Source organism: Pyxicephalus adspersus, chromosome 12 (genome assembly GCF_032062135.1).
Source record: "Pyxicephalus adspersus chromosome 12, UCB_Pads_2.0, whole genome shotgun sequence".
In the NCBI taxonomy this organism is placed as follows: Eukaryota; Metazoa; Chordata; class Amphibia; order Anura; family Pyxicephalidae; genus Pyxicephalus; species Pyxicephalus adspersus.
The window spans coordinates 36,423,426-36,443,442 of NC_092869.1; the positions used below are offsets into that span (position 1 = coordinate 36,423,426).

The window sequence follows — 20,017 nt, forward strand, 5'->3', positions numbered from 1 at the left end:
TGCACCCATAGGGGGCATTGGGGGATGCCGGGCCTTGCAGTTGCACCTCCTAATAATAAGATAATTAGGGCTTTGTGGGGATGGCAGTTGCACCTGCAAGTTAATCGAGGCCTACTGGGACTTGCCGTTGCCTCCCTGGAGGAATCCCTGTTCAGTTGCAACCATGTGGCATGTTGGGCTTCATTTTAGTTCCACACCATGCAATCACCAAGATTTTGAATAAAGTAAGCTTTTCCGGGGTCCTTCAGGTACCTAAAAGAACACTGGTCTTTCTCTGACAGTGAACTTTTCCATTACTAGCACATAAGAATACATTTATTCACTACTGAGAGATTACAAAGGTAACCCCCCCCCCCCCCCCGAGGAATCCCCGCTCCATGAACCTAAATCTCAGGTAAATCAAGTGGAAATCTGATTTTGGGTTCATCCTCTTGGCAGACGATTGGGAAGCAATCTAGCAGGCGGTCTCCTCTTGCTCCTTTCTCAAGAAAATGCATATAAAATGTTGTTCCGTTGGTACATGGTTCCGGCTAGGATTGCCAAATTTGTTCCAGGGAGTTCTTCCAGGTGTTTTGCTCATATTTGGTGGGAGTGCACTGTGGTCAAGCGACTGTGGATACGTGTATATAATCATTGTATTAGAGTGCAGTAAATTCATATAATTGGATTTCTCTGCATTGCCTACAGTATTTGAACGCCATGGTTAGGTTTTCTCTGATCCAAGCAGGATTTGTTTGCCATGGTAAAATACAGAGCGTAACCAATGTGTTTGTGCTGCTCCCCTACCTCCCTTCATCAGTGAAAGAAACAATTCGATTTATAGAGAGCTGTCAGTATGTGTGACAAAAGGAAAGAACAATAATGTAATATTACATGCAAAACATTAGGGGTCATTAGGGTCATTTCAGACCTTTAGTGAGCCACTGCGTTCTGCAGTCGCAACAGCTCCCACTCATATGAATGGGAGCAGTTAGGAACAAATTGTTGCATGCAGCTACAGTGGAGCGTGGAGCCGTTCCCAAAAGCAACAAAATATTTTGGTCATGCAGTTGCTGTTGGAAAAATGGTAAATATAACTGAAAGGAACAATTATCAGCAATTTTTTTTATTGCATAGTGAGTACAAGTTAGTATTGCATTTACAGTGAACTATACCTTATTGTGGCACGCTAAAATGAACTAGAGAGGATAATAGTTGTGGAAATGGTGCTGATTCAGGCTTACTGTGAACAATGGTGGCGGTGAAAAGAGAAAAATGTGACGATCTCACGCATGGGCAGTGAGATGGGCAAGTTGTTTTTTCAAACCTACATCACCCGATCTCGCGCCTGGTACACACAGACAGCAACAGTTTGAAGTAACAAATGGAGATCACACACAGAACTGATATGTAACAAGAAGCAGACATGGAAAAAGTGGTGAAAAGCAAATGCAAATAGTACATAGAAAACAATAAGTGCAGTTTTCAAGCCAGAAATGGTTCTTAAACCAGGTGGGAAGAGATTTTAGGTGGGTGGTGGCCCCTGTAGTGTTAACCAACTCATCTGTAACCACCCAAAAACAGCCGGGGGGTTACTGAAAAGTGCTGGGTAGTACGCCCAGCTAAAAGGGGCTGGGAAGAACACTGAAGTGTTAGCATTATCTCTCTCACTTATGGTTTTCAATTGATTATCTTGGCAGCTGGGATGATTGGCAGGTGGGGTCAAAAATCAAAAGATTTAAACTTTCAAATATAAAATGATTTGATCAATATGGACTAAACTCACAGGAACTGCAGTCATTACTGAACCTCCCAAATAACTCCTGGCATACACTTTACATGGGACCTATAATTGTGTGATACTTCCTTCGCCTCCTAGATTGTAAGCTCTTCTGGGCTGGGCCCTCTCCTCCTCCTGTGTCACTGACTGTATCTGTCTGTCATTTGCAACCCCAATTTAATGTACAGCACTGCGTAATATGTTGGCGCTATATAAATCCTGTTTAATAATAAAAATGGAAGCTGCTATTGCTGAACTTGTAAGAATGCCCATTGCCTGGATGTAAAGCTGATCCTTTGGTTTCAGTAGTTGCAGTGACTCCTGGAACAAGCATGCAGGTAACAGGCTGAACACCTGAGCTGCATCTTTATTCTGGAGGTATTGAAGGCCAAACTGTAGGACCAGGCCATCAATGACCGTTTACATGATCTGTCATTTAAAGGTTCACATTAATTGCATGTTTAATAAAGCAACCAAAACTCTGAATATATTCGCGTTAGATTCATACATTATAACCAATGTCCTTCTGATGTTTATATAACCAAATGTTTGAGACTTTGATTCATGGCACTGTTTAATATTCACTACTAAATGACTCATTATGACATTGAAAGGAACTTTAACAGTCTTTATCCAAAATACCATTAAAATGGGACTGACGGTGGGAGGATTTCTAATGAAGATTCGGGCCTTTCATAATTGAGGGTTTACCTATTCTATATTCATTTTGGGGATCATTACTTCCCTGAAGCTTACTTTTGTAAATGTTAATCCAATGCCCTCAACATCATGTAAGAATAATGAAAAGTTAACTTTGTGTACATCCATCCTTCAACAGCACTTTACAAATAGCAAACTGTGAGCAAGGAGTATTAAATCTTCTTCCGTGTTGTGCCAAAAGTTATTTTCTTATACATACCCCATTGTTCTCCCCAGCCCCTTTCAGCCCACCACCCAGCTGTTTTTAGATGGTTTTTGAAGCGACAATACAATACAATACACAATACAGCGACTGCCTCCCACCCAGCTTTATTAAAAATCATCACCTGGATGTTTTAGCTGGGTGGTGCGCCCAGCTAAAGGTACCTGGGGAGAACACTGAAATGTAATCATAATAAAAGCATGTGGTATCCAAGGATGGTTGATGGTGGCAAAACAATGGACAGAAACTAGAAGTGAAAAATCCTAAAATAATTGGACACATATAGTTGCATATTTTTTGGCTATTTGTCTTATTTCTGATAAGAGAATACTGAACCTCCATATAAAGTCTTAAGTGCCCCACATATGATGCTTATAAAATGACAGTCCTGTTTACACAGGCTCTGTCATCCTTTCTTTGTTTTCTGTGATCTTTGTTTGTTTTGTAACTATTAATTGGAAATGTTTGCTGTCAGGATTTTACCTCCTGGCTACAGACTGTTAGGAGCCAAATTAAAGTTCATGTACACCCCAACTGGATGACATTCAGTATGCCAAACCACTGGGTGTCATAAACAATAGTGATCTCTGTGCCCAGGATGCTCTTCAGGTTATTTACAAGCGAGCTAGTTTATCATTTAAAATATGCGAAACCAGCCCTAAAAAAATCTCATATTCCTTTAACATTAATGTATAAAAAGTAGTTTTTATGTTCAGGTATGTCCTGTTATAGGAGGACAATGCTCTGTCCATGTCTCCTTAATGGAGCTCTTATATTGTCACATGAACTTCCAATGGAGGCTACAAGAGACCATCTCAATACACATTATTCAGAAATGTTCTCCAGTACTATTAACCCACCTCAAATAAGATTCAACATTTACTGACTTGCACAAAGACAGCAAGTAGTTTCATAATGCTGCAGGAAAGGCCATTATGGGTTTTATTGTGGCAAAACGGTTTCCATATTTATAACGCTTCCATAAGTTTGCACGGGATCCTAAAGGTGACAAAACCATTGCAAGTCAGTGGGATAAAGCTTTGCTTTATTCCTGCTTCTGCCAGTTTCTGTGCCATTATCATTGTTTTACCTTCGGGTTACCAATGTTGTATCAGTGCTGGATTTTGTTAACAATCCAATTAAATAGATTCCTTTATTGTTGCAAATCACTGCTGGACTTTCAGATATTGTACTTTTATACACACCACAAAAAAGTACAGAGAACTGTTGTGATGATACTACTGCTATTTATAATTCAGCTCAGTAGCATCTGGGTGTTGTAGTCATTGGAGCCGTGGCATCTGGCGGCTGTAGCCTATGGCGCCGTGGCATCTGGCGGCTGTAGCCTATGGCGCCGTGGCATCTGGGGGCTGTAGCCTATTGCCCACACTGATCAGTTGCATCTTAAAGAGGAACTAAACGTAAAAGTGCCTAAAACAAAAAAATACACGTACCTTCAATCGGCGCAGCGCAGTCGATCTGTCCAGAGGTGTCTTCCATCGGGGTCCCGCGTCATCCCAGTATTCGTCTCCGAGCAGCACTGGGGTCCCGTGTCATCCCAGTATCCGTCTCCGAGCAGCACCATCTTTGCCCCTTCTTCCTGGTTCTTCTACGTCACCCGAAGCAGGCGCAAGATCGGGTGACGTAGGTTGGAAAAAACACTTGCCGATCTCACTGTGTGAGATCGTCACATTTTTCTCTTTTCACGAAATGGCTCCTCGGGCATGCATTCTCAGTTGCCCAGGCCAGGGATCAGCAAACTTTTTTGGCAACTAGGCCATTTTAGGAGGTCAAGAAGGCACACTAGGCTGGACTCTCTTTCGAGTCCCGCGCTGATGCCTCCACCTGCCACCAAGAACGCCCCTGAAGGGAAATCCCTCTCCTCCGCAATGCATACGGAGGAGAAGGAACGCCCCTGAAAGGAAATCCCTCTTTTCCGCAATGTATACGGAGGAGAGGGAATGTCCCCTTACCCCAGCGGCGAAAGTGTTAACGCTGGCCGCGGTAAATACGGGAGGGAGGCATAAGCAGGAGGCTCAAAAGCTGGGGGTTGCCGACCCCTGCCAGCCGGGATTAGGCCGGATCGACCAGGGGGGCATTAGGCTGGAACAGACTACTGGCTAGGCCGTATCTGGCCTACCCTTGGCCTAGGCGATCGAGATTTAGGAGGGAAGTGCTGAACCCTTTTTTTTTTTTTTTTTTTTTTTTTTTTAAAAGGGTGTTTTTTTTATTTACTTTTTGCTGTCTACTACCTCCTTGGGAAGTAGTAACAGAAACAAGAGGAAGCCTTCCTAATAGAAGTGGGAATTCCCATTTTAGATATTGCCAATACATTTACCCCATTAGAGAACTTTTACCTTTTTGTCCACTGACAACATTCTACATTTTAGGATTTCATCTTCCTGTGTTGGTGACGGTGTTTTATTAGGGCACATAGAGGGGTGAATCTTCACATGGAGAACAAAGACCACAATAAAAACTTGGCCAATTGTCTAACAATTTTTTGGCATTTAATTATTAAAGCAAATCGCATTCACAACCTGTAAAGTAGCTGAATGAACGTTGTCATCTGTTGTGTACCCTGGGGCTGCAAAAGTAGAGGAAACCTTAGTATCTGCCAAGTTTCTTAATTTCAAAGCTCATGGCAGATGATCTGTGCCATGTAGACTTCGGTTTGGCATCAGTGTTGTATCATGCCCAGGAGATCCAGCAAATATTTGCCGATTAAAGTTAGTGTCCCAGAACCTGCAGCCAAGGGTGGTTTATCTCTAAGCAGCTCTTCTGATTCCCGCAAACTTTTTGTATAGCTTTTTTATTTTTCCCCTGTATTTGTGATTACATAATGGGTTCCTATCATTTATTACCTGTGTTGAATATGGAGCATTAGTCATCACTTTGGCTTATTAGTGACCTTTTACCTAGTTATGTCGGTCATAAAATCAGCATAATAAAAGACAAAACTGAATACATAATGTTATTTAATCAACATTATCACTGGGTTTGTCAAGGGGAAGATCTGCTATTTGAAGATGAGTCATGATGGTCACGTCAGTACAGGGCAATCTAGAAATTCAATGACTTGTTTGCAAGACAGTAAAACAGTTTTCCGACTCCAGGAATGTTTCAACTGTAATTAAACAATATATTTAAAGCAGAACCTAACTCCTAACATACAAACCACCGTTCTCAACCAGAAGCTAAGTGGGAAGCAGTTGTAGGCCAGTGGCAGCTCCTGTATTGTAACTCAACTTATCAGTAACCACCCAAAAATAGCCAAGTGGTTGCTGAAACGTGCCAGGTGGTGCACCCCGGCTAAAAGGTGCTGGGGAGAACACTGAACCAGACAAGTCCTATATTGTAGAAGGAACAAGCTTGTCCTCTCTGTGATAAAATACCTTACCTGCATGATTGCAATTTTGTATATATATTAACCCGTTGCTGCTCCATCACAGGTACCACCATCTTCTTCTTTTCTTTTGTCAGTTTCCAATCTTTGGCTATCTAGATTAGTCAGATTCCCACAGGGAGGCACCTGGCTGTACCTTCCTCATTAGGAAATGGTAGTGGTGATCCCTGGTGGGTGTTTAGTGATTTGCTACAGCAGATCACGAAACAATGATTAGGTACCTGTGTATATATTTCTAACCATTACCTAGTGCAGTGTTACTTAACCAGGGTTACTCCAGAGGTTCCTTGATCCTATGAGAAATTTGTGCATCTCAGGTCAGTTTAATGGACACCAATGATCTTTTTGGCTATCTGTAAGGGTGACATTCTTCCCACTGGACAGCCATGTAAGATACATTCTTCCCACTGACCACCATGGTAATATATTATGAGCTGTGCATATAGTAACCATAGTAAGGGTTCCCTGACTGATTTTTCAGGAGTGTCCGAAAGTGCCAATCAATAAAAAGTTTGACGAGGCAGCAGCACTGGAGCTGACAATTGTTAACCCAGTTCAGTTTTTATACTTTTTGATTTGCATTTGAATATAGTGTACAAAGATGTTTTTTTTTCTGTACTTCCAGAAAACACTAAGTTGGAAATGTGTGTGTGGGGGGTCAATGTTACAAGATAGACAGCAGACTAAGGGTTCAGGCGTTTAGAGTTTCTAGTTGTTTTATTGCATGTAATTCATTCTGTGCTTTAGGAGTGATTTATAAATATTGGTAAGGCCGTGGCCAGGTACCTGTGAATTTTTTCTGAAGACAATCTGGTTTTTATAACCAGCAGCACCGCACTTTTTATGGTTTTATTGTATCTCCGAGCTCCCAACTAGTTTACTGTCACATTGGCCAAGTGGGTGAGGTTCTCATACGCGCCTCAGCCAACTGCTATCAGCTTTATTCCTGCTGCAGTCGGCTGTTTCTACTTATCGGCGTATTTCACTGTTTACTTTGCACAGCGGAAGAAATGCTGTCTGCGAAGACACAAACCACCCTTTGCTATCTGTTCCAGAAGGTATGCCAAAATTGTTATGGCCCAATTAAAAGCTTTTGGGTGCATCTGATTAAGAAGTGCAAACATATCCTGATCCTGGCACTAAACCCCTACTGTCTATGATATGTATGAGAGGGAGTCTTGTCCTGGTGAGCATGGTCTCCTGTGGACAGGAAGTGTTAGTGGTAACAAACCTCAGAGGAGAGAATATTTCATTGGTTGTATATTCAGTTTTTAGTTTGGGTTTAAAAATGCTGTTTTGGGAGTTTTTTTTTTTTTTTTAAAACATCACAGTGAAACGTGCCAGGTGGTGTGACTGTTCTGATGCAGTTTCTGGCCCACAGTGAGCCCCCCTAAAACTAAAAATTATCTTGGAACGCTGTTAAAACCCCAGATTTCCTGGGTATGATTACAAACCATTGGCTCCCTTTCGTTATATTTAGCGGGTCAGCGATCTGGCACAATGTTCTAACGTACTAGTAAAGACTTCTAGTTCTTAATTATCTTGACCGTACAGTCTTCCAGGACCCACCATTATTCTGACCTTGCCATTGTCATTACACCCTCACCACTTCTTTGTCCTCTGCAACCACTCCACTGCACATATAACGGTCCAACAATTGGCTGCTGAACATTATCACTGTGTCAGGGTATCCATATCCAGATGGAAACGCCAGAGAAAGTGATTTGTCTCCTTTTGCAAAAGGGCAAGATGACCATAACAAGCAAACAACAACCCTGTCTGGTTGGATAAGGTGCTGGTCTCGGTAAGTTTCCGATGGCTGAGTTTAGAAACATTTGTCCCAATCACTGTTGTCCTGGACTGAAATAAAATACTCCAACAGCTTCTGCCTCTGTAACACTCTCCTACACACTACCTTCTCTCTTCATAGACTTCCTTATGTCCTATGCAGTGTCTGCCAAGGGCATCCCCTGATAATGCAATAATTGTTGTCAGAAAACTAAAGACCGATCAATGATTATTCATATTTATTTTGAACGATTGTATAGTGCTCAATTCTGTACATGCTGTAATGATAGGATCGTTCAAATATAAGCGACCAATAGTGTACACAGACTAGATATGATCGTTGGAACGATGCAGGAAGTGACGAGTACTGGAGAAAGTGTACCACAGAACCATCCACGATCACTGAGCGACCATACACACAATAGATAGTAAACAATCGTCACCCAAACGGATCCACCAGGATATTTGTTCGTTTCCAGCGACATTCTTTGTCCATTGGTGTTTTTCGTTTTTGTTAACTAATATCAAATGATCGGTCGTTAATTGTTGACAATTATTGCATGTGTGTTTGTAGCCTTACCGTTTGCAATGTAAAGAGTACTAATGACATGGCACATCAGTGGTGATTCTCCTCTGGCTACGTGATAATTCTTGGGCATGGCGCTTGGCTGCAACATCAGGGCACTATCACAGGAGCGCAGGTTACATATTGGCCCATAAGTGCCGGGTATTTTCACGGGCTTTGGGAAATACAGATCCTTCTGTTTTAAGCAATTAATTTTGCAGCCTTGCCTGCGGCAGCAAACATTTCTCTTTCTCCTAGTTTGAGTTCTGTTGTACAGAGGATAACAGAAGGCTGAAAACAGTGCAAATATTTCATTTTTCTTTAAAATTAATAAAAATGTCCTTTTATACAGCTGCATGATAGTGTTTTTATATATAGTATTACCTGAAGTTCATCCTATTTGTTTATCATTATAAATGTAATATTTGCTTCTGTTTCTCCAAAGGCTTACCTTGATATCTCCTGTGTGCCCAGTGATCCACTTTTTAATGGGCAAGGGTCACATTACTCTTTAGCTTCAGTTCTACCTTTGCTCTTTTGAAAGATTGCAAGATCTTGCAAATTTGTCACACCTATTAGTTTCCTAAAGACGACCTATGCTTGGAGGTTAACACAGAGCTTTATTAATATTAATTGCTGGTATGGATAAAAAAAGGAATGTTTTTATTGGAGAAAATGCTGCACTTGGCTCCAATAAGAGCTGATCGCTTCAGAAAATAGGGGTTAGCCAGTCAGCAGAGATCATTGACGTCTGTGAAAGCTGCCAGATGTCTCTAGACTGAGTACCCAACAGTTATCTCTATTTATTACTGGTGTAAAATACTTGTAAATTTCCCTAATTGTTAGGGGAGTTTAGCCAGTATCTTGGTTTTAGAGTTCACATGGGGGCAGAAAAAGCTAGTGAGCATTCCTTCCTATGTCTGAAATCTGTTTGTGGTGCAATGTACTTCAAAGAAAGCCATGTCTTGAAAGAATTAGTCTGCAATTACTTGGTTTAGAGGCCTATTTAATACAATATTAAATACACCACAGTCTGGCATTAAAAGCAAAAAATATACTTGACTTACCCTCCGCTTCCATCCATGGTGTCTAGGCAAAGGTCACATCGCCAGTGTCCAACTTTTTTAAGCCTGTGGTGGTAAGAAGTTGTAGGCAGGTGGCAGCCCCTGTATTGCGACCCAACTCTTTAGTAACCACCCAAAAACATCCAGGTGGTTACTGAAAATTGCTGGGTGGTGCACTCGGCTAAAAGGGGCTGAGGAGAACACTGTATCGCCATTCTTTTTTGGGGAGATCCTGCAAATTCTGAGGATCCCAAAGTTCATAAAATGTTCTTGATTTTCTTGCAAGAATTTAAATGTTGTACATTGCCTGGGACTTTGGATCTACTCTGCATTGCCTTTTAACCTTAAAATGTCCAAGTATTTAATTTTTTTGCACGTGACGTACAATAAGCTTGTACATCTGTGAAGATTCAATACTTGGCTGCAGATATTTATATTTCCATAACTCTACAAGAGCTTCAAGCTGGGACTTCAGCTGTGATTTCTCTGCTCCGCTCCCGTCACTGCTTGTGAAAGTTTTCAAGTAGCTGACCACTCGGCTGTAAGTAATTGTTGCTTGCAGCTGAACAGACTCTGTAAACGTATGTATGTCATCCCTTCATGACTGTTTCCATGGGTGCAGCTGTCACTGTGGCTCTTGTCCTCACTTCTGGGTAGTAGGTTGTTTCGGGTACTTAGGAAAATACAATGGTTCTAATACAATCTCTTGTAATGTTTTGGTGCGGCCGCCCCCTATATACATAATTCCAAAGCAAAGATAACGAAGACATTAAAGACACAGCACAAAATGTTTATTAGCACAAAATTAAGGAAAATTTGTCACAACTCAAAAGCACACTGTTTAATTATTTGGGGGTTCCTACCATTCATTGGCATGGGATAGCAGGCCAATTAGCTAGACATTGTATGCTCAATATTGTGTAAAAGCGAGATCAATACCCGTGTCCCATATCCTGACACGTTTCACGGCTTAGGCTTCCTCAGGGGATGCTTGAAGAGAGCTATACAAAATGTATGCTCCTAGGATGTCCTTGGTATATAAGTTCAACCGAAGTTTGCCAGGCTTGCGCTGGATCCACAATATTTGTGGGTTTGGAGTGGGTTGCTTGGAGTAGCACCCACTAATATTTTCAAATTGGTGTTGGATCCAAAGGCATCAGTACCATGTAGAATGGTACTGATGCATTTGGATCTAATACCAATTTGAAAATCTCTGTCCGGACCCAAAATGTCTGTTGGAGTCCAAGTGTATCAGAACTAAAAAAAAAAAAAAAATTCTTCAAAAACATTTGGTCTTGCTGGGTTTCATTCTAGACTGACTGATGAGGTCTTTTGAAAAAAATCTATAATAATTCCATTATCCCCAGCTTTGTCTTTAGGTGAATCTTTTGTTTCTGGAACTCATTTAGCCATACAACTGCTGAGAAATCAATATTTCTCTTCTTGCAACACAAGTTACTAATCATGTGATGAGAGTGTGCAGACTTTTCCACTTATCTGTCATTAGGAGGAAGTACACTGTCTTTGTTATCAGAACACAAGGCTAAGGATCTGCTGAAAGTATGCTAAACCCCTTTGCATTATATACAAGGGGGTGCTGAGAAGTTCCTGGCTTTGGCCAGAAAGAAGAGAGCCAAAGTTAATAAACACATTTATTTAACATATTCCCCCCTGAGACTGATGCACTTGGTACAGCGTAGTTGCAGCTTTTCTAGACCGTTCAAATAAGTCCTTTGGTTTGGCCGCAAATCAGCTCTCAGCAGCATCTTTGACGTCAAAAATGTCCTCAAAACGTTGCCCCTTCAGGTGTTTCTTCAAAAAATCAGGTGATCAGGGGGGATGATGGACCAATTAGAAACCCAGGGTGTTCAATTTGGCCAGCCACAATGTTGGACGTGTGCGCAGGTGCATTGTCCTGCAAAAAAAAAGATCTCTTTGGTCATCTTTCCAAGGTGTTTCGTCTTAATTGCCTCCTTCAGCTGGTCCAGAAGGTTAGCATAATACTGTCCGGTGATACTAGACCTCTAAGGTAGGTAGTCCACCAGCAGAATACCGTCTTTGTCCCAGAAAATGGACGCCATGTCTTTTTGGCCGATTTCCTGGTTTGGAACTTCTTCGGCCGCAAGGACCCGCTGTGGTGCCATTCCTTTGACTTTTCCTTGGTTGCAGGATCATAGATGTCGAACCAGGTTTCATCCTCAGTCACTAACCTAGCCAAAAACTTCTGTGCAGCTTCAAAATGGGCCAAAACGGCTTTGGATGCTTCAACTCGTTCCTTCTTCTGATCACTGTTCAAACATTTCGGCACCCACTTCGCTGAAAGCTTGCGCATATCTAGGATAGTGGTGATGATAAACCCAACACACTCCCATGAGATGTCCAGTATCTGGGCTATCTTTTTTGCGGATATTCACTGGTCCTCAATAATCAGCTCATTGACAGCATCGCAGGTTGCCGGGTCAGTTGAGGTTGAGGGGACGCCCACTGCGGGGCTCATCTTTAACGGTGAAATGCCCAGTCTTGAAGCGAGATATCCAGGTTTTGACAGTGCTGTAGGAAGGACACTTCTCCCCTAGCGTTTGTGACATCTCAGTGTGAATGTCCTTTGCTGACTTTCCCTGAAGAAACAAAGACTTTGTGACGGCTCGTAACTCCAACGACGTGAAACTTGCTTGTACCTCTGCCATCACAGCTTCTCACTAAAAGAAAAAACAGTTTTAAGAATCGCAAAGACCTGATATTTGCACAGTTACATAGGAAGATATTAGGCTGTCATATGTTCCCATATTTATTTTTCTATTTCATTTGGAAGGGGGCAAAGCCTGGAACTTCTCAGCACCTCCTCGTATATGCGCTTCATAGGATTTTATTTTTTCAGTGCTACATTGTGTGGAGATTGTAACATCCAGCCACAAAAGAACTCTCTTGTGCAGCCTTTCTCAAACTTTTTAACATGGGGAAACTTGAAATGTTCAGATCGCAGGGAATCACAGCTATAATTACTAAATCCACAGCTCTTAGTATATTAGGCATGATAGTAGAATGCCTCTTATGTCGCTGGCCAGTGTAAAGAATGCCACCCTTAGAAATAGCCAAAAAGATTTATGGTGTCAATGGTAATTGATCTGAAAGATGCAAATTGCTCAAGGAACCCCTATAAACTTCCGGAGGAATAAACCCCTGAATTAATCTTCAGTTATAGCAACCAACCTGCACGTTCATCTTGCACAAGCAAACCGTGTTTTCCTGCCCAATCCCAATTATTTAAGCATGGATAAAAGCACTGGCCTTATGTATGAGTACTGACAATCATTGAAATGTGTAACAGATGGGGTGTGGGCTGTTATTAAAATAAACCATTCCCTTGTGAAAAAGTCTGTGATTGCTTTGTACTTTGCATGTATTATTAACACTTGGTTTAATATCTTTCAGTGCCCACGATGTATGCATTGTGAAGCAAAGTTTGACTTCATTAATAGGAAGGTAAGAAGTGACGTCTGCTATGCCAGCATGTAGTAAAATAAAGGCACGGTTCCTATTTTTTTCTGATTAGTGTCGGTGCAGTGTAGGAGAAGAGGGGTATGGGGCCTGCGTTTGGCAAAACTCTATTTATTTTGTACTTCTAAAGTTTAAAGGGGGATATAGTGTTTTCTATTTCTACTGCTTAGCCCAAATATTAAGGCTTTCTCTTCTGCAACTTAGCCTTAGGTATAGAATTCCTTTGGCTTTAGAATCTCTGTAGAGATGTGTGAGTGATGGGGATTGTAACTGTACGGATGTTTAAACCTAAATTAAAATACTTTGTATTGCAAAATTACTTTCTTGTCTCTTCTCTAGCACCACTGCCGTAGATGTGGTAAATGTTTCTGTGACAAATGCTGCAGTAAGAAAGTGCCTCTGCCTCGCATGTGTTTTGTGGATCCGGTGCGCCAGTGCGGGGAATGCTCTGTCATTTCACAAAAAGAAATGGAATTCTACGATCGACAGCTAAAAGTTCTAATGAATGGTAAGTAGTCATGTTCCTGGACTCCACTCTTTTGAGGAGTTGGTAAAAATCTAATCTAAAGTTCTTTCTTTGCACTAAGCTGCAGTATGGGGTGATCAGACTAAAATAAAATCATTTGGATATAGCGTTCTCATTTGAAAATAGGTTTTTCTAATCAGAAATATCAGAATGGATCCTTAGGTTGTGCTTGTTTTTTATTTCTAATACAGCTGCAATCTGCAGAAACTAGTTCTGCTTGCTGCATCTTTGTCATGATCAGCAGAGCAATGTTGGTGCTTCCTTAGGTCACTGACACAGCTAATTTCAGTTCTGGCTGAAGAGGAGCTTGAGGCTGCAAGGCAGAGCAGTTAAGGCAAGTATGTAGGGATTAGAGAATTTCCTTTGTAAAATCAATCAGAACAATATGGCTCCGCAGCAGGCAGCCACTTTGATGAGGGCACAGTATACTTGGTTGTGTTAGTGTCATGTTAAGGTAAAACGGTTATGGGTGGGTGATCAGAGAAATCAAACTGCTCTGGATGATAGCACAAATTGTCAGGACACTTTTTTTAAAATTTTGACTTCCAGCATAAAAATTCTAATTTATTCTATTGTGTCTGTGTGTGTGTTTGTTTATTTAAAAGGTGTTTAGCAGTGGAAAGTGGCATGCCTCTCGACAAGACACATGTAAAAGCTAACCAGTTCAATAGGATTAGTTAAAATAGATACTTTTACTTTTAAAAACTGGCCATCACAAAATATGTGACCTTTCTAGTTTGCTCTCCTCCTCTTTTTTTTTTTTTTTTCTCTAGGCGCTACATTTGACATAACCCAGGGATCCTCAGAAAAGTCTGAAACTGTAGTATGTCGACTTTCCAACAACCACAGGTAAAGTCGTTCCATGTGGACTTCAAATGAACCTTTGCTTTGCTCCTTATTTTGATTCTGCTTGGGCAAGGCATGTGCCTATTTACCACTCATTCTTGTTCATCTTACCATGCAGCATAGTTAATCACTGGGTTAAACTGCTGTCATATTGGAGATCAGAAACTGACCTAAACCTGTGTAGGGTCTGACTACATCATCATTTTCTCTTTACCTGTGCAATAGAATGTATGAAAGGTGAAACTAAATGATTCTCCTTTTTCCAATGCATTTATTTATGATACCTAGTAACAAGAAGCTGTTGTTTTATTGTCGTTTTATTTGTGCTAAAAGTTCCCCCAGTATTGAACCATCTTGACTTAAAGAGGAACTAAACTGAAAACTGTCAAAAAAAAAATACACTTACCTTCAATCCCGCAGGGCAGTCTGATCCATCCGGGGCTGTTTTGCATCAGGTCCCACGTTGTCCCGGAGCTGGTGCTCTAGGCGCCACCATCTTCTCCTCTTCTTCCTGGCTCTTCATAATACGTCACCCTATCCAGGTGCAAGATCGTGTGACATTGGACAAAAAAAAAAGAGATGCTCAGGCATGCACAGAAGGAGCACCTAATGGCCTCCCGGGATGCCTGTTCTAGGTATCCTGGGAGGCTTTGCGCTCCCATTCATTAGGGACAGTGCTTCACCCTTACTTTGTATTAAAAAAAAAATACATAATTTTTTACTTTACATAAAAGTGTTGTCTAACCTTTTATGTAAAGTAAAATTTCTGAGTTTAGGTACGCTTTAAGCAGCAACATCGAACCACTTAAGACAAATTGGGATGGGTAAATATTATTATTAATAATAAACTGTATTTATATAGCACCAGCGTATTACAGAGCACTGTACAATAAATAGGGGGTAGCCAATGATGCAGGAGGAGAGGACCCTGTCCAAAAGAGCTTTCCTTAAATTTTCTGTTCAACCTGGTCACAAGCTTGTTTTTTGTTTTTAGGTCAATCACATTTAATTTTGACAAAAGTTGGTAAAGTTGAAAAGTCACAGATTTCTCTTCAGGACACATAATGCTGTTTGTGTTATCAGTAAAAAGGGGTTGGTTATTAAGAAGCTTGAACATCTGCTTTAATTTGCCCTTGCTTTTATTCAATCATTATGAATGAAAATAAATCTGTGTGTAAATCACTATATTTGGTTTGTGCAGAAAGAAAACTCACGTTTTTCATTCTACCTGTAGATATTTGTTCCTTGATGGAGAAAACCATTATGAGATAGAAGTTGCCCGAATTTCAACTGTTCAGATACTCACAGAAGGGTTTACACCCGGAGGTAAGAGGTTATTACACCCACCCCCTTCCTTTTTTCTCAGAGGTCAACAAATATTGGTAATGGTCATGCATAAATCCCTGAACAAAACAGAAAGTTGAAATAAATTCCCTATTTACATAAATAATAGTGGGCCAAGAAATCCACGTTTCCAGCAACTACAAAGCATTATTTAGTCCAAAGAAAAACTTGTGCTCAGATAAGCATAAAAATGACTGTTGACTTTAAAGAACTCCAATAATGTCAGTCAAGGATTTACTTGTGCGATAACACTATTAGTAAAGACTAGAACATTTTATAATTGCAAAGATGGAATCAATGTTGGTACTCTGTTAGAGATCTCTTGTGTAACCTATTATAAAAGCTGGGTGCTTCAGTGGTTCTGTGAAGTGCAAGCACAAAAGGAAAATAGTGCAGATTGTTATTCAAAAAGTAAATACCATTATTACTATGATACATTGTAGGGGGAAATCCCTCATACTGAGTTCCTATGAGCAATAGGTGAGTGCACATCCTCCAGTGGGTACACCTGTTCTGAGTTCAGCTGTCTGTGATAAATTTTTTGTTATCTCCAGAGAGATTTAGTATAAAACTTTCAGTTGCATCTATAGAACAGGAAGTGAAATCTTTCTTGTGGGGTGCAGACAGCAAATAATCTAGCAGGGTTTAGACCGTTCCCTGCTCTAAAAACTTAAAAAGTTCACTGCATTTCTCATTTAAGACACCCATCTATTCACAAAGTAAAACTACATTTTAAAGTGATTTATTTTGTTCTCTTGATCATTTTTCATTGCATGCCTTATTACTGTAGCTTTCCCTGCAATAACATGCATTTCTTTTTCAATTAACTGTATCTAATATGTATGTATAAGATGCTCAGTGACTTTTCTTTTTTCACTGTTCACGCTGCTTTGATGTACAAAGACATTCACACATACACCAGTCTGCTGGAGAGCCAATGCATCACAGAAGGTCAGATGATGAAGGGATTGTGCCTGTCCGCATGTTGTGTCAACCCTGTGATTGGTTGCCTTTCAAATATAATAATAATAAAATATAATTTTTTTTACCTTAGATTTATGCATTTCAAAACCCTATTTCCAGTTTCAGATTTCACTCTGCCCTTTGAATCCTCATTAATACCTTGCTAATCAAGCAATTGCGTTCTCTGCAGGCTTTAGGCCAACCATTCCCACAAGTGTATGCTGATATTAGATTGCATGCCTACCAGTCTCCCTATATATGTTTTGTACCTTTCAAAATCAATAGGACTGCATGGTAATCCACAGCAACCAAGTCTATTTTAGTTTTTTAATGTGAATTTGCATTGGTCGCTGTGGATTTCTTTCATCTGTACCTGCAATTGTAAAATTGCAAACCTGGAATAGTCCTTCATAATTCAAGATTGTTTCCTATTATCCCTCCAACAAATTCTAAGGCCTTTACAAAAGATGTAATGTCAAATGGTTTCCTGGGTGTGGGATTACTTCTTCTAAATAAGGAATACTTTACTTGTTTTCTTGAAGTAAAACTGCTTTGTAGTGTTGTCCTGTCTGAGTAGAAAACATATACTCCCTTAGATCTGTAGACACAACTATGCCCATATTCTTCTCAGTAATGTTTTTTGAAGCTTTAAAAATTTCCACTTGACCTGCATTAGCAAATCAGGTATTCAGAAAAGTAATACTTTTCAGATAGTGGGTAAAGTTTCCCCATCCCCGCTGCTAATTGAGGTTTTTCAATCAGAACCACTACAAACCCCCAGTTTGGAAATGGCTGCACATGTTTTTGGTAAGGAACACTCCTTTAAATCCCATTGCTTGGTGGTGGACAGGCAATGCTTGCACATAACAACCCAGAATAAAAAAAAAAGAAGCCAGCCTCTAAGGTCTGTCAGATAGCCTATCTGTAAAGTGGTTGTTGGTGTTCTTGATGCTGCTTCTCAGTGCTATTTCGATGGTATAAGAGCAGCTGCATCAGTTCACACCAAGGTGACCTGAGTACTGATTTCCACTTTATCTCAGAAAAAGAAAACTTTTTTTTTTTTTTTTTCAAATACACTTAAAAATAAGTTTTATAGCATCTCTGGATCTACAGGTTTCATAGTAAGATGGTCTTGCACTTCTGAGGAGCCAGTGATTTCATTGAAGCAACAGCATCCTTCATCTTGTTGGCTTACCACTAGTAAAATTTCTTTTTATGTTTGCTACCTGCAGCAAATGCAAACTGAGCCACAAAGATTTTGTGTTCTAATTTACATTATGGAAAATACAGCAGTTGGAATTAGACTAATGAAAAATATAATAAACCAGTAACAGTCTCAAACAGTTTAGCAAGATTTTCTTTGGAGGTATCTGTATCTACTCAGCAGCAACCTACAATAACGTTTTTCATAACACAAGATAAATGTATTTTTATGCATGATTTCACTGCATCACTGCTCAGTTTTCCTGTTTGTTTGTTTTGTTTTTTTTTTGGTATTGTGATTTAATGAATGTAAATGTAATTTTGTCTTGTAAATAGCATGTCTTTATTTGACTCTTTAACTTACAAACATCAAACAACCCTTAAGCATAAATTATGCTTGCAAACCGCAGTTTGTCTACAAAGTGTCCCAGCTGTTCACTTGCATTTTCTGACTTCCATGATGAAAATAGGAATGCATTGGTGTGGTAGAAAGCAAATATTGAAAGCAATTATATAAATAATTGAGCTCCTGTAAAAGTGAACCTTGATACAAGGCACAGCAAGGTATAATATTACTGTCAAGTCAGGGGAGATACAGGAATATTATTCATGCCAAGCACTGCACATTACTGTCACAGGGATTGAGAACACCCCCGGCCCGAGCAGGTAAAACCAAGGCTTTAGGCCACAAATTCAGTCTGGACTTGCAAGCACAAACTGCCACGCTATTCAGGGGACATCGTTAGTTAGGAAATGGGAAGCGTCCCTTAGAAACGAACAAACAGGAGCTCAATAAATGTTGCTCGTAAAGATTGAAGTGCCATTGATAATCTGTTCTGAGCTGGGAATATATACGTGTATCTATAGAATAACACATACTAATTGGTTCTGCAATATGCAGGAGGGAACAGTCGAGCTACAGGGATGCTTCTTCAGTATAAAAGTGCTGGCTCAGATGATCTTTTACAGATGAAGTTTACAACAAGTGAAGATTTTAACAGTAACAAGAAGATTTCGGCATCCTGGCTGGCAGCTATGCACAAGGTACCTGAAATGTCTTCATAGTCATCTGTCCTGTACCTTAGTTTTGTAGGCCAGTCAGGCTGGTGCCTGCAGTGAAACATCACTTTCCAAGGAAGTTTGTAATACGACCTGTAAATCTTACCCTTTAGTTGGGTAAATCCTGGATTACTTTGGTGCCAAGGCTGTGGTCATTTTGGGAGACATCAAAAGACATTTCCACAAGAGACTAACTTCTCAACTCTAAACAGTCCCCTAAGGTCAGTTCTGTTCAAAGAAACCATATAGATAAAACATAGGAGCTGTCACCCATATTCTTCACACCTTGGTAAATGGCACTGAGGAAAAGACTGCACATCATCCTTGCTTTACTACATAAAATAGATTGGTGATCTAGAATGAGCTTGTAGCCAGGTAAGCAGCGTTGGATCAGCTGAGATTACATCTTTTTTGCTGGGTCAGTGACTAGTCAGGATGTGAAGGAAGGATAAAACTGGCCCCTTCTTAGAATGCTAGCTCTCTGGTTCTCATGCCAATATATTAGCTTTGTTAGTTTGAGTCATTGACTTGATATAAGTAGCAGATCAGGTGTTGTGAATTCACTCAGACTGCACTTTATATTTGCATGTTGGTCCCAGGTCACCTGTGTACTTTCAACATTGCAAATACTCCACTAAATTATTAATGTGTCATCTTTCTTTTCTTATATACTTAGTAGTTGGCATTTTAGTCCCCAAAGGGCTGTAATATTTTTGTTTCAATTGGGTTAAGTGTGGCCTGTAGCAGCACAGAGTATTTTAGTCTCTTAATGAGTTATCCTGTGTCATGTACTATTTTCTGCTGTAGCCCACATACATTCTAAAACAGCGGGCCTTTTTAAACTTATAGACCATGGGGCACATACCCTAGTATGTCACAGCAACACAGCCCAGTTCTGTGCATGCTGAATGTTGGTGGCAGAAAAACAGTCATGCACTCAAAGGGGGGAGGCTATAGTGGGCTGCATTTTCTAATCCTATTTTTTTGTACCTCTTTATTCATTTGAAAGAGGCTTTGCTTCAGAGTCTGAAATTAAATATGTGCAGATTTATAATGCACTCTATAGTTTGAATT

At 40.3% G+C, this 20,017-nt stretch overlaps 1 protein-coding gene across 2 annotated transcripts in view; it reads left to right on the top strand.

Annotated features, from left to right (window-relative positions):
• The window catches only part of ZFYVE21 (zinc finger FYVE-type containing 21), a 29,111-nt gene that overhangs the window by 2,666 nt on the left and 6,428 nt on the right, over positions 1 to 20,017 (top strand). Inside the window, exons 2-7 of one of the 2 annotated variants that reach the window (XM_072428840.1) lie at positions 12,937 to 12,987; positions 13,342 to 13,510; positions 14,302 to 14,377; positions 15,609 to 15,700; positions 16,622 to 16,669; positions 18,786 to 18,928. In XM_072428840.1, coding sequence (XP_072284941.1) covers positions 12,937 to 12,987; positions 13,342 to 13,510; positions 14,302 to 14,377; positions 15,609 to 15,700; positions 16,622 to 16,669; positions 18,786 to 18,928 — 579 coding nt within the window. The remainder of the gene's footprint in view (positions 1 to 12,936; positions 12,988 to 13,341; positions 13,511 to 14,301; positions 14,378 to 15,608; positions 15,701 to 16,621; positions 16,670 to 18,785; positions 18,929 to 20,017) is intronic. The other variant, XM_072428842.1, reaches the window with a different exon arrangement.